At 46.7% G+C, this 14,248-nt stretch overlaps 2 protein-coding genes across 2 annotated transcripts; both read right to left on the bottom strand.

The window, feature by feature from the left end:
• Window positions 1-581: 581 nt before the first annotated feature.
• Window positions 582-4,050, bottom strand: LOC108496459. Its single transcript, XM_017813169.1, has 2 exons — window positions 3,966-4,050; window positions 582-1,293 (listed from the first exon to the last, which is right to left on the bottom strand). The coding sequence occupies exon 2, from the start codon at window positions 1,218-1,220 to the stop codon at window positions 582-584; it is 639 nt and encodes a 212-aa protein (XP_017668658.1). The 5' UTR covers window positions 1,221-1,293; window positions 3,966-4,050.
• On the bottom strand, window positions 2,794-4,006 carry LOC108496460 (endogenous retrovirus group K member 18 Pol protein-like). The gene has a single exon (XM_017813170.1). The coding sequence runs from the start codon at window positions 3,802-3,804 to the stop codon at window positions 2,977-2,979; it is 828 nt and encodes a 275-aa protein (XP_017668659.1). The 5' UTR covers window positions 3,805-4,006; the 3' UTR covers window positions 2,794-2,976.
• Window positions 4,051-14,248: the final 10,198 nt, after the last annotated feature.

The raw sequence follows: 14,248 nt of genomic DNA, 5'->3' as shown, positions 1-14,248 counted from the left end.
ACTCTGATGAATCGACTCGGCATGGTCGGAGAAATTCATACAACACATTCCTTCAAATTCCTGGCACCCGTGGCCATGTGCCAGGAGAAGGAAATCAATGGCTGCTCGATTTTGCAAGCTAACCTCTTTAAGCTTTTGGGTGTCCTCCAGCAGGCCCTCAATCGCTTGAGTGGTGGCATTCGCTTCCTTAGTTAACCAGCAACCTAAGTGCGTCAAGAGAGAGAGGGCATGTGCAGTTCCTATCCCAGGGATAGGGAAGGACGCCCCAAAGTTCTTTACCTTGACCAGATGTGGATGCCTGAATCACATTCCTCCGGGAAGGGAAGAGGTGTGGGCCAATAATGTGGCTTTCCGACATTCACATGTGGTGGTGGGAGAACATTAGGAAATTTAGCACCGAATTGTGGGGATGAAATTTTCGGAGTCTGAATGGATTCCGACCTTGGAGCTGGTTTCGGGGTAGGTTGAGGCTTAGGAAATCTCCATCCCTCAACCTCCTTCTGAATGTTTGGAAACCAGCTCCGCTTTACTCAGAGGGACCTTTTCCCATAACTTTTAAAAAACACGAACTCATTAGCCAATTAGAACTTCGCTGGGTTGAACAATGCTAACTTCCCTACTGTGCAAGGACCTCCCTCTGGGTAGGCTCGAACTCCTGGCCATGCCCCATCCCCGCACAATAGGAAGTATCCGTTCGGGAGCCGCATGTTCCGAGGAACATGCTCCGTCGGGATGGTGGTGACAACAGAATTGTTACACCACGGCGAAGTGGTCCCCCGGTAAAGCTGCTTGTTTGCAGTAACATTGTGGGGCGTAAACAGAATGGGTTGAGTATACCGATGAAAGATAACACAGGCAGTGGTAGGGAGTGAACCTAATAAATCAATCTCTTGAAAAGGAATATCAATAAAATTAAGTGCTGCAATGGTTTGGGCGAGATTTGGAAAGTTAAGTGGGATGGTTCCTTTGTTGTGGGTTTGGGATACAAAGGAGTTCCACTCCACAGGGGTGATGGGAATGCCTACGAGGCATGTGCGGAATGGACTCCCCGCACTAGCCAAGGACAGGCACAAGGTGTCTGTGCCTGTAGCCTTGGCCAGCGTTACCCACAAATTTTCTCCGGGCTGACTCATCCACTCCCGCAGAGGTATCATGCCGCAGAGAGGGACGAGTCCGAGGATGACGACGCCGAAGATCGTCGTAGAGCGAAGTTGACACATCGTGGTTCCTGCGCAGTTCACTCGTGATGTATTTTAACTCTCTTGGCTGGGACCCACTTTGGCCCGTCCGGACCTGAAATATAGGCGTAGCCCTTCTCCCAGGTGATCAAGGGGAAAGGGCCCGTCCATGTTTCGGTTAGTGGGTCCCGGTACATGATCTTAGCTTTTAGAGAGGTTACAGTGGTGGAGCTTGATCCAAAATGGCGATCTGCTGGACTTCTGTTTGCGTGAGTGTCTGATTCCTCCAGCAGATTCGAAAAATTTAAAACATACATAATTTTATCTAATTTCTCTTGGGGGGACAGGCCAATACTCCCCCTTTTTTGTTTTTTCGCAAATTTTTGATGTTTTGGTGTGCACTCTCCACTATACCCTGCCCTGTGGGATTGTGAGGGATCCCGGTGGTATGGTGTACTCCCCATTGTTCAAAAAACCGTTTCGTGTCCGCAGACACGTAGGAGGGCCTGTTGTCTGTTTTTATTTGCTTTGGGACACCCATCTGTGCGAATGCGGACAGAAAGTGTCTTTTTACATCACGGCTCTTCTCACCAAAATGCGCGGTGGCCACAATCATTTTTGAGAAGGTGTCAATGGACACATGCACATATTTTAGTCTGCCAAATTCAGGGATGTGCGTGACATCTGATTGCCAAATTTCCAACGCGGACAGACGTCTCGGGTTAGTCCCCTCTGGGGCGACTGGCGTGAAATTTTGACAATCAGGGCACGTTTTCAAAATTTCCTTTCCTTGCGATAATTTGAGGCCAAATTGTTTCTGTAGCGACCGTGCATTTTGGTGGAAAAACTCGTGAGAAATCTTAGCTTGTTGGTATAAATTGAGAGTAACCACCATCCCTGCCAGATGGTCGGCAAGCTGGTTTCCCTCCACTACAGGACCTGGTAGAGCGGTGTGTGACCTGGTGTGGACAATAAAAAAGCCAAATTGTCTATTCTGAATTAAAAATAGCAATTTAGTCAGCAATTCAAATAAACTCCGATTGGACACATCTTTTAGATATGAATTTTCAATATGTTTGACCACACCAACAACGTAGGCCGAATCTGAAACTATGTTAATTGGCTCACCACAAAAAATTTGGAAAGCTCGCACAACTGCCGAAAGTTCCACAATTTGGGGAGAACCTTGTACTTTATGTATATCGTGTAGCCAATTGTCTTTTTCTCGCCAAATTATCACTGCATTGCCAGTTCTCCCAGAGCCATCGGTAAATATGGTTTTAGCGTTCTTTATGGGTAGATCCGATTGAAAAATTTTTAGTTTCACCGGGATTTTGATTAATCTCTGAATAAATGGGCATGCCGGGAGGTGTAGCCGAATTTCTCCCGGGTAGCCTCCGATGGCGATTTGAAAATCGATGGAAGTTTGCAACAGTTGTTCTAGGTGTTCAGAAGTCAGCGGGAGGTAGATAAAATCCAGTTCCTCACCGCTGAGTTCTAAGCACCTAGTGCGACCTTTAAATATTATCTTACCAATCATTTCTGAGACGGTGGTGATCGTCTTGCTGAATTGGTGCGGGAGGAATATCCTTTCCCACAAACAGAAGTCCTTTTTGTCACCGGTAAACTGGCCTAGAAGGCCGAGAGGCTTTCTCTCTTCCCTTATGATTACCAAGGAGGATGGCAGTCCCTCCATCCTCCTACACGATTGTCTTTAGGACACTTTCTTTTCAACAGTGGATAGGGCCTTTGTTGCGTCTGATGTTAAGTGATGAGGGGAGGACAGGTCAGCATCTCCTCAGAGCAGCTCGAACATTGGGTGCAGATCATCAGTTGTGATCCCCAGCACAGGTCTGATCCAATTGATCGCTCCCAGTAGTTTTTGGAGGTCGTTTAATGTCTGGACTCGCTTGTCAATTTCGATTGCCTGAGGCCTGATGGCCATTTCTGTAATTTTGAGTCCAAGATACCTCCAGGGTGCTTCCCTTTGAACCTTTTCAGGGGATATTTCCAATCCTTTATCTTTTAGAGCCGAAATAGTTGAATTTAACGTTTTATTCACAACCAATTGAGATTTGGCACAAATCAACACATCATCCATATAATGGAAGATGATTGATTGTGGGTATTTCTGCCGAATTGGACGCAACACTTCTGCCACATACATCTGACAGAGTGTTGGGGAATTTTTCATCCTCTGGGGAAGCACCTTCCACTGGAACCTGCGGTGAGGTTCACAAGCGTTGATGGCAGGGACAGAAAACGCAAATTTAATCGAATCAGCCGGATTTAGGTATATGTGAAAAAAGCAGTCCTTGATATCAATAACCACTAGGGGCCATTCAGCAGGGAGCATGGATGGAGCTGGCATTCCCTGCTGGAGGGCTCCCATTGGTTCCAGGACTTCATTCACTTTTCGCAGGTCCTGGAGAAATCTCCAGGAACCTGAGGATTTTTGAATGACAAACACTGGAGTGTTCCAGGGACTGGTGGAAGACTCCAGGTGTCCTTTGGCCAATTCCTGATTCACTAAATCATTTAAAATCTGCAGCTTTTTTCTTGGTAGGGGCCACTGATCAACCCAAACTGGCGTATCAGTTTTCCAGCTCAGTTTGGGGAGCTGCATCACTTCAGTGACCCCACCTAAAAATTTTCTTCAGGAGACAGGGTTCTCAAAGAGAGCTCCCACTGCTCCATAGAGTCCCGTCCCCAAAGTGTGATTGGTATGTTTAAGATATATGGTTGGAGGGATGCTGGTCTGCCCTCCGGCCTGTAAACGACAAGTACCTCCTTGCTTCTGACTGGGTACTGTGTTCCCCCCACGCCGCTGACTTGCACATATGCCGTCTGTGCAGGCCACCCATGCGGCCAGTCCTTGGAGGCGATGATGGTAACGTCCGCTCCCGTTTCCAAGAGTCCTTCTACTTTGACTCGCTGCGGATGTCTGGGCTGAGAATAGTCGATTAAACATGTTAATAGAGGGTGAGAGGATTCGACAGTTGTTGACCATAGGACTTTCTTCTCGTCCTTCCTCCTCTGCTCCTCGTCGAAAGACAGCACGCGCAGCAAGTCATCCATAGATATCATCTTGGCCACGGGAAAGCGGTCCTCCAGCTGCACAGGGGGAGTATGAACATACAAACAGACCACGATGTTAGTACCTGTAAACCCAGTCAGAAGGGTAGGCACTACCATGATGCCTTTATCCACTGCTGAAAAGTGTGAGGTAATCAAATAAGTGGCATCAGGGTCGACCGTTGTTGATGGTTGAACCCTGGCGAGTTGCTCGTACGAGCTAAGGTGAAGGGAGGGGTGAACAACCAACAAGATGACCCAGGGGAGTGGAGAACACTGGTTCACCACCGGGACTGGGTCAGGGAGCGGCCGCCGAACTACGCGGTAGCTGGGCACGATGGTTTGCGCAGAATCGAGCGCACGTGGGGGGCAACTTCTGTCACTGCGCTCCCCTGAGCGCTCAGCTCCCCGTATCCCGACGGCCCGCACTCACATGACGGAAGGTCCGGCAGTGACGAAAAGGTTACTCGCTTTCGTAACCTAGGTGAACGGCGCGGAGGGAGAGGCTCACCGTTGATGTTCGTGAGGGATTGGCAGCTGGAGGTCCAGTGCCATCCCTTCCCGCACCTACGACACAAGGTGTTGGGTAAATCGGGTGTGGATTGAGACAATTTTGGACAATGTTTTTTAAAGTGTCCCTTCTCCCCGCACTCAAAACAATGGTTAGGACCAGAAAATGCGGCAGCCAATAGACGTGCTTTATGGGAGTTCGATCCTATATTTTTGCACACTTCTATCATCTCTAGTAGAATGGGATCCTTCAAAAGCTTAAGTGCTTTCTGGCAGTCCTCGTTAGCCTTTTCGATGACCAATTTATTAAATAAAATTTCTTGGCATTCTTTTTGAGGAACTTGCCTGGCAATCGCCTCTTTCAGCCGAGTTATGAAATCTGTAAACTGTTCTTTCAGGCCCTGATTAATCATTGTAAAGGAGGGGGTCGGCACGTAAGCATCGGCCACCTTCTTTATGGCCTCTAATGCCAATTCTTTAGATGTGTTTAGCAATTTAGGATCCAATCGTGCTTGATCCCCTCTACGAGCGTAATCTCCCACACCATAAAGCATGTCTATGGCTTGCCGTAGGGGGATACCTCGCCTCTCCATTTGGTCGTTCACAAAGGTCACTACTCGCTTTCTCCACTCCGCCTCAAAAACTGAGGCCTGTACGGTTGTTAACAGTCCTCCCATCACTGCCCTTATGTCAAATGGAATTAATGTGTAGGCCAAGAAAAAGGATTCAAGCAGCCCGAGGGTAAAGGGGGCGCCCAACCCGTACTCCACAATAGCCTTCTTCATATCTTTCAGCATGGGGTACGAAACTGGACGCCATTCGGGTGCTTTACCGTCGTCATAGTATACAGGAAAAGCCCGTAAAAACTCCGTGTCTTTGGCGCATGCCGCCTCTTCCCGGCAGGCTCTCCAGATATCCGGAGTGGCAGATGGCTCCTCCGGGGAGTATGGCACCCAGTGACAATCGGAGTGAGGGTGCCGGCAGGCGGGGTAGGCCTCGGTGGCCTGGGCCTTATGGGCGCAGCCATCTTGGCGGATGTTGACCTGGGCCTTCGCCCTTGCCCCGCCCACTGCACCCCCTGGTTTCCGGGAGGGAGATGGCTCTGGGGAGGAGACTGGAGGGGCGGAAGTGGGTGTAGAAGAAGGCGTGTCTGGGGAGGGGCTCCACGCGCGCGTATACGGGGGCAGAGGCGGCGCTGTGGGTGGAACTACAAGAGCCCGCCTCCGCTTTTCCCGCGTCGATTTTTCCCGCGAAACCCGGGGCCCCGCCTCCTCGACGCCATTTCGAGATCGCCGCAATCCTCTTCTTCGCGCCCTCCCACCATCTTGGGAATCGCTGTCCGTCTCCCGCCTGCCATCTTGTGTAATAGAGCCAATGTCCTTCTTTTCCCTCCCTCCATTTTGATGGAAACTTGCAGTGTCCTTGTCTGAGTGGAAGGTGTCAGTGCCAGTGCTCTTAGTATCCTTGTCCGTGTTTTCTGTGTCCTTCTCTGTACTTGGTTTATTTTCTTCTATCAACTTGGAGGATTCAGTGCCTTGGATGTTACTGCTGATGTTCTTACTCATCATCTGGTGCTGAAGCACCATCAGAACAAGCCTCCAGCTATAAGCGCCTCCTTAGCGAGCCGGTCACCCTTGCCGCTCTCCCGCCAGAGCTGGAACCCAATGGCTTGCCACTTATCAAATGACATATTATCGCTAACTTGGTGACTATTACGGTCAAGCCATCTGGCGAGAGCTTTCGCTGATTTCGTATCAAGCGGGTGACCGTGCTCTATTACAAAGTCTTTGAGGCGGTGGTAAACGAATTTCTGGGAGGTGGAAAGTGTGAGTCCCATGATGTTAATTGGGTTTTTCAGCACTTCCAGATGTTATTCCTCCCTTTTTCGTTTAAACTACGGGGATGAGGTGTTGGGTGAGGGTGTCAGGAATGTCCCCGCTCACCTTTTCAGGCGTGCGACCCGTGCGACTTGTTCGAAGTCCACAGCTGTCAGCTATGCAGAGGAGGGCCGGCGGGACGAGCTCCGCTCCTGGAGTCACCTGAAGCCCAGTAGCAGCACAGGAGTTCTCCTGATACAGGAGACCTCTATAGTGCCCCACGTTGGGCACCACTTGCCACGGCCCACGGGGAAAGGAAATAGGGACCGGGCACTGCAATAAGGGTCTTTGACACAGCAGAGGTCTCGTGGAGCAATGCCAATTTTATTAGGGGTAACAGTAACTTATATAGGGTAGATTCAAGGGTGGAGTTTGGACTAGGAAGGAGCACAAGACAGACAACTCAGGGATGAATGTGATTGGGGAACCGGGCAAGGAGGGGAGGAGTTTTGGTGTATCCGGGGTAATGGGCCAATGGTAGCTCTCCCTGCACTGCAGCACTTAGTGGCCAATCAGGTGCAGGGGAGCGGGAAAACTGTGAGGGGATGAGGAAGACAATATGGTGGATGATTTCAAAACCAACAACTGGGGTACAGACAACAGTATAACAATACAATAATGAACCGGGGACAACTGGGGATAAACTGTCCAATCCGGGGTAATGTCATATCCAGTATAATAAGGCAAAGTCCAGTGAAGTAATGTCCATTCAGGTGTAGAATGTCTCATTCTGGGTTGTAAATTTTGCGCCATGCTTGAAATTGTTCCCACTCAGCTTTATCTTCTCCAACACTTATCTCTGCTTTAATGAAAAGGCAGACATATATTAGAAATACCATCATAGAAAAGCAAGTACTTGCCCAGTATCACTGGACTCATATATGTTAGCTTTGGTCCTTTTAGGCATAGAAACAGAAATAACCTTGAAAAAATTACTAAAAAACACATGGTAGTAAGTGGCTACAGTGTAGGATGACAAAGATGAATTTCATGACATAATATCTGTTTGACTTCTTGGTCAGAATTTTAATGGTGTGTATAGCAGTTTCCACTTCGTCTATTATAACCAGCTGCTATAACTTTGTGAGGAATTTACTTCATTTATGTGTTTCAGAATATGCCGTAATTTTGACCAAACTTTGAAAAATTATTTGCAATTCAGTATTTTAATTTACTGTGTCTGCACAAGTATGTATGAAAACTCAGTCAGGTTTCCAATATAACAGACCTTCAGTAACATGTAATGTCATGCCATATTCCATGCACAGAACTGCAGCTTTGTTCCAGTAGTTTCTGAAAGCTAAGCTTCTGGCCCTGGCTTCCTTTCAGTACAATATCTTTTCCACTGCCTGGAGTTCATGCTGGCTATTTAGTTAAAGAGAACATTTATATACCAACAATACACACCTACAGCAAACAAATATACTGATTGAAGCCTGTGACATATTGTTTCTTCCTTTAAGGTATCCTGACTTGTATATGACCTTTTGAGCAAGGTATTTTATGTGTGTGTATGTGTATGTCTGTGTAGACATACATATGCATATACATGTACTACAGAGATCTGCAAGCTGGTTCAGGTCTTGAGGTCTTGAGGTCTTGAGGTCTTGCCCAAGTAATCCACTGAATGCCACCTGTTTTTATTGGCGTGTCAGTAGGAGAATTGCACATCATTCATCAGTCTGACAGAAGATCCCTGAAATAGCTGACAGTTTCTATCTCACACATCAAGTCTGTGGTTTTAATCTGTTTTATTTTTAGGCCTCTGTACCCACTTGTTCTTCCTCTCATCTAAATTCCCGATGCTCTCTGCCTCCGCACTATGCACCCAGCTTCACTCTTGACCCAAAGTCTACCCTGTAAAGCTGAAGCACTGAGGACCTCAACACCCACCCTTTGGTGCAGACCTGGAGCTGGGGAAGTGGGGTCCAGCCCATTTCATGTTTTGCTTGTGCTACACAGCTGTCTCAAACAGAGAGACTTTCAACACAAACACATTAATAAAAAAATCCCTTGGCACTGGTAGGACAGTGGGCTGAATAATAATATTTAAAAAATACTTGTGCTGACAAAGGAGAGAAAGAGCACCAAGGTGGGAGTTTGGGGGACTGTTTCTATGGAGGGCAGTGCTATTTTATGCACAATTAAAGCGATGGTGAAAAGTGAGCCCTAGGTTCAAAGCTCTCTCCATGGGTATGTTTTATAACTTGGCTGACTCTTCTTCGCCTTAAACAAATTTCTTATCTATCTGCAATGTATTTGTACATCATGTTCCTATCATGTTCCTCTGATAATTTTTTCTTTTTTTTTAGAATACATAATTGTTGACTTTTTCTAAAACGAGGATCATTATTCTGAAATACGTTATTTGATATTTTCTTTTTACCCTGAAAGTATGAATTTAGGAAGCTGTTGGAACTTAATAAAAGTGCAGTCCTTAGTAGCTGACACTTCTTCCTACCCCATTTCCACTTTAGAATTTTGCTTCGTTTTGACAAAGCAAAAATACAGATCTAAAAAAAATCCCCAAAACATTGGATGAAGTAAATTATAAAGCTTTTGCAAAATTTAATAGCTCTATTTTTTTCTGTGTATATCATTGCTACAAAATAACTTTTAATAATTATACACATGTAAAATAGTTCATCTTAACTTACTGCTTTAAGTGTTCCTTGTATGTAGACCATCTCCCTCAATCAGCCCCTGTATTTTAGGTGACTTAATTACTGGCTACAATTCAAATAGATATTTCAGAAAGCAAGATACATCCTTAATTTGAGCTATTACATTCACTATAATGTAAATTCTTATGGACAACTACATATTGTTGTGCTTAATTTTCTTCTCTTAGTGCTTTTTGAAAAGTTTGGTTAATATCTTGATTGTTTTGGGGGTGAAAAAATAAAAATTCACTTTTTAAAAATAAACTTTTAAAATATATTAATTATTTCACTGTTCTGTTTTGATTTAGACAATGGAGAGCACAATGGATCTTTCTAGATAAGTAATTATGGCTTTTATATGATTTGTTTGGTTACTCTACTTATCTCTGACTAAAACTTCTGAAGCAACTGAAATTATGGCTCGCTAAACACTAATATTAAAAAAAAATCAGAACAAATTGTTTTAACTTCCATTGTTATTAAACCTAAAAGGAACTTTTCCATGAAAATCTTGCTACAAGCTTTATGGATTGCAGTAAGCTCATTTGCCTTAATTGTAGATTTTTTTTTTCTCCTGCGGCTTATTTTTATATTTTTAAGTATTTCAGCTCAGAAATTTCTGTTTTCTCAACACAATTAAACTCCACAAACTTTTGAAAAGGTTTAAGAAAATGTGTCTTTGCTTTCATATTCTTTACATCTTGTCCAAACTTATTTGTGAATGTAACTGATTGATTCTTAATGACTTTATCCAGTTATGTTACATTTCCAGAACATGCCAAACCTGGGCAGTAGCCGCAGGTGAGCCAAAAACAAATAGACAAACAAACCGACCAACCGTTCTGGCCCCCGTACACATCCAAGGCTGGAGTGCCTTTCAAGGCCCCAGCCTGGCTGGGACTCCCATTACTCTAAAGGAACCCCACTATTCACCCTGACCATATCCTTCCTCCACTGTGTTACCATGTATCTTCAGTTCGCGATGTCCTCCATACCCGCGTGATGCCCAGCGCAGAATGCCAAACAGACCATTGGCTTGTGCGCTGTAAACTCAACTTCAATCTCACATTCAAACCTAAAAGGGGCAGTATCCCAAGGAGAAGACTCCAAGTTAACAATCTCCAATCAGCCACAGTAAGAGACAGATTCCAGGCTAATCTTCAAACTAGGCTCGAAAACCATTCCACAGATTCTGCAGATTCCTCCCCTGAATCAATTTGGCACCATATTAAAAACAGCATCCTGCAATCCTCTGAAGAATCCTTAGGGTTCTCCCTCAAGAAGAACAAGGACTGGTTCGATGAAAACAATCAAGAGATCCAGGACTTGTTGAGGAAGAAGAGAACCGCTCACCAAGCACACCTTGCACTGCCATCCTGTCACGCAAGAAAAACAGCCTTTCATCTTGCATGCAGCAAGCTCCAACAGAAACTCCGTGACATCCAGAACAAGTGGTGGATCGATCTAGCTGTAAAAACTCAACTATGCGCAGATATGGGTGATTACAGAGGATTCTATGAGGCCCTGAAAACAGCATACAGGCCTACATACCAGGTACAAAGCCCTCTACTCAGCGCAGATGGTCAAACGCTTCTGACAGATAAAACCTCCATTCTGAATCGTTGGTCTGAACATTTTCAGACTCTTTTCAGTACCAACCGTGTAGTTCAAGACTCAGCAATTCAGTCCATCACACAACAACCGGTAAAATATGAATTCGATACTGCCCCCACTTTAGGGGAAACCCTCAAGGCCATACAGCAGGTGAAAACTGGCAAGGCAGCTGGGGTTGATGGAATTCCACCCGAAGTCTGGAAACATGGGGGCCTTGCACTCCATACTAAATTTCGCGAGTTTGTGGTGTGCTGTTGGGAACTAGGCGAACTACCATCAGACCTTTGTGATGCAGTCATCATCACTCTGTATAAGAAGAAAGGTACTAAATCAGATTGCTCAAACTATCGTGGTATTACTCTGCTCTCCATTGCTGGCAAAATCCTGGCAAGAATACTCTTGAACAGACTAATACCCACTCATTCATTCATGACGAGGCTTCGCGAACGAAGATTTGGGAAGGTTCTATCCACATTTGCTACAGGCACGCTGGTGGCTTATGAGGCCAATACGAGACAGACATATCCGATTGCAAAAGGCACAGCAGAAAGACTCCTTAGGAGGTGTATTCTGCAATTTNAATACCCACTATAGCAGAAGAAATTCTACCTGAAAGCCAATGTGGTTTCAGAGCCAACAGGAGTACCACAGACATGGTATTTGTTCTCAGACAACTGCAAGAGAAGTGAAGGGAACAGAACAAAGGTCTTTATGTAACCTTTGTTGATCTCACCAAGGCTTTCGATACTGTGAGCAGAAAAGGTCTGTGGCAGATTTTGGAACGTTTAGGTTGTCCCCCCAAGTTCCTTAAAATGATCATCTCACTCCATGAGGATCAGCACGGCCAAGTCAGACATGGCAACACACTTTCTGAGCCCTTTCTAATAAAGAATGGCGTGAAACAAGGCTGCGTTCTCGCTCCTACCCTATTCAGTCTTTTTTAGCATGATGTTCCAAAGGGCCATGGCAGACCTCAATGATCAGGATGGTATCTACATTCGATACCGTACTGATGGAAGTCTATTCAACCTAAGGCGACTGAAGGCCCACAGCAAGACCTTAAACCATCTTGTCCAGGAGCTGCTCTATGCTGATGACGCCGCCCTTGTTGCCCCCACAGAAGCAGCTCTGCAGCGTTTAACATCCTGCTTTGCTGAGGCTGCTGAGCTCTTTGGGCTGGGAGTCAGTTTAAAGAAGACAGAAGTTCTCCATCAGCCTGCACCTCAGGAAGTCCCCCATCATCCCCACATCACCATTGGCCAATCAGAACTCAAATCAGTCCAGCAGTTTAATTACCTAGGTAGCCTCATCTCCTCGGATGGTAAGATTGATGGGGAGATAGACAACAGGTTAGCAAAGGCATATAGTGCTTTCGAAAAGCTTCATAAAAGAGTTTGGCGAAATAAACACCTGAAGAAAAGTACAAAGATCAGTGTTTACAGAGCCATAGTGCTGTCTACTTTTTTGTATGGCTCTGAATCATGGGTCATCTACCGCCACCACCTGCGTCTCCTAGAACACTTCCATCAACGCTGCCTCCGTTCAATCCTAAACATCCACTGGTCAGATTATGTGACCAATACATCTGTTCTTGAACAAGCAGCAGTCACTGAGGCCATGTTACTGAGAACAGGGCAGGGCACGTCTCAAGGATGAAGGACCACTGCCTCCCTAAGATCCTGCTTTATGGTGAACTTGCCACCGGCTGCCACAAGAGAGAAGCCCCAAAGAAAAGATACAAGGACTCCCTGAAACAACATCTCAGCCTTGGCCATATTGATCAACATAACTGGTCTACTCTGGCCTCCAATCAGGAGGCCTGGAGACACACCATCTATAACGCTGCTGCTTCCTTTGAGAAAGCACACAGGATCACCCTTGAGGAGAAAAAACAACGCAGAAAGAATCGTGCCTTGCAGAATATACCATCTAAGGAGTCTTTCTGCTGTGCCTTTTGCAACCGGACATGCCTAACTCATATTGGCCTTTTTAGCCACCAACGCGCTTGCAACAAACGTGGGTAGAGCCCTTCCCAAATCTTCATTCGCGAAGCCCAGCCATGATGATGATGATGATGATGTTACATTTATAATAAGGTATTTCAAATGCAAAATGGGGAATTTTCATGTAATCTCATGGCCTCTAGATCACAAGTTTAAACAGGTGGGGCTGCATCCTATTGGGGGCTGAAGTAAAAAAAGCCATACAAATATGTTGTTGAGTATGAATTACATATGAAGATATTGACTAATGACTGTTGCTTTTATGACCCCATAATTCTGTCAAACCATGGATTGGACTGCCCATTATCTGGATAATAAATTTGGGATTTTTGTTTGTCTTCTGGATTTCTCTCAATGAGGCCACTTTGGTTGACTTCATTTTTCAACCAAGACCATTCCTTTTTAAGCAAAAGAGCTTGTCATTAATGCCTGTGGCTTCTTGGTCCATGTTTTGCTCTACTCCTAAAGGACATGCTATTCTAGAGGCAGAAGAATGGTTGAAGCCTGGTTTTCTATCTATTTGTTTCCTTCAGCCCCAAAGCTCTTCCTAGTCCCTTGCTATTCTCCTGCAGCCCTGGCTATTTCTGTCAGGACAGAGCAATCCTTAGGGCTGTCACTTCCAATGACCAAAGCAGCTTGCCCCGGCAGCTCTATGCTAGCCGAATTTTCCCTTGTTGGCGTACCCCTGAGTATCTGCCATGCAGTGTTTATGAAGGTCCCTATAGCTTCAGGGTGACCAGATCCTTTTTTTTTGAAGGGTGACAGGAAGTGTGTGAACGGAATATGCCTTCCTCCCTCCTCCCCACATCCCAGCTGTACATGAACCAGCAGAACTGGGATGCCTCCCTGCCCTGGCCTGCGTTAGGACCATTTCTAGTTCCATAGGTTGGATCCCCACGGTGAGCCCGGACCGGGCTGGAGCCGTGCGCCTTCCCTGGGGTGCTGGAACCCTCGGTGGCCGAGCAGCCTTCCGACCACGAGGAAACCGAGAGGCATTGCTCCCAGTAAGATGGCTGAGTGGCGGGAGGGGCGCAGCGCCCCTGCCTGATCCGCGGCTCGAGTTCCCTGTCCCGGGGGACCGTTCCCCGCCCCGCGGCAGCGCCCGTGCCCGGCTCTTCTGCGCCGCGCCCCTGCGGGCTGGCCGACAGCGGGGCGGGGAGGAAGGAGGAGCCGCCGGCGAAGGAGCCGGGCGGGTTTCCTGGCGGGGGCAGCGCTGGCGGCGGGCGGGTGTCGCGGCTTGGGCAGGTCCGTGAGAACTTCGCCGAGTCCGCCCTGGGCGGGGGTGCGCCCGTGTCCGCGTCCGTGAGAGGCACCACCGCCCGCTCGGC

The sequence above is a fragment of the Lepidothrix coronata genome, unplaced genomic scaffold, assembly GCF_001604755.1.
Source record: "Lepidothrix coronata isolate B3197 unplaced genomic scaffold, Lepidothrix_coronata-1.0 Scaffold40, whole genome shotgun sequence".
In the NCBI taxonomy this organism is placed as follows: Eukaryota; Metazoa; Chordata; class Aves; order Passeriformes; family Pipridae; genus Lepidothrix; species Lepidothrix coronata.
This window is presented reverse-complemented; position numbering and strand designations above follow the sequence as displayed.

Bases quoted from the DNA above. Each gene is read 5' to 3' on its own strand.
- LOC108496460 (XM_017813170.1), bottom strand. From the start codon at position 3,804: ATGCAGCTCCCCAAACTGAGCTGGAAAACTGATACGCCAGTTTGGGTT.
- LOC108496459 (XM_017813169.1), bottom strand. From the start codon at position 1,220: ATGTGTCAACTTCGCTCTACGACGATCTTCGGCGTCGTCATCCTCGGA.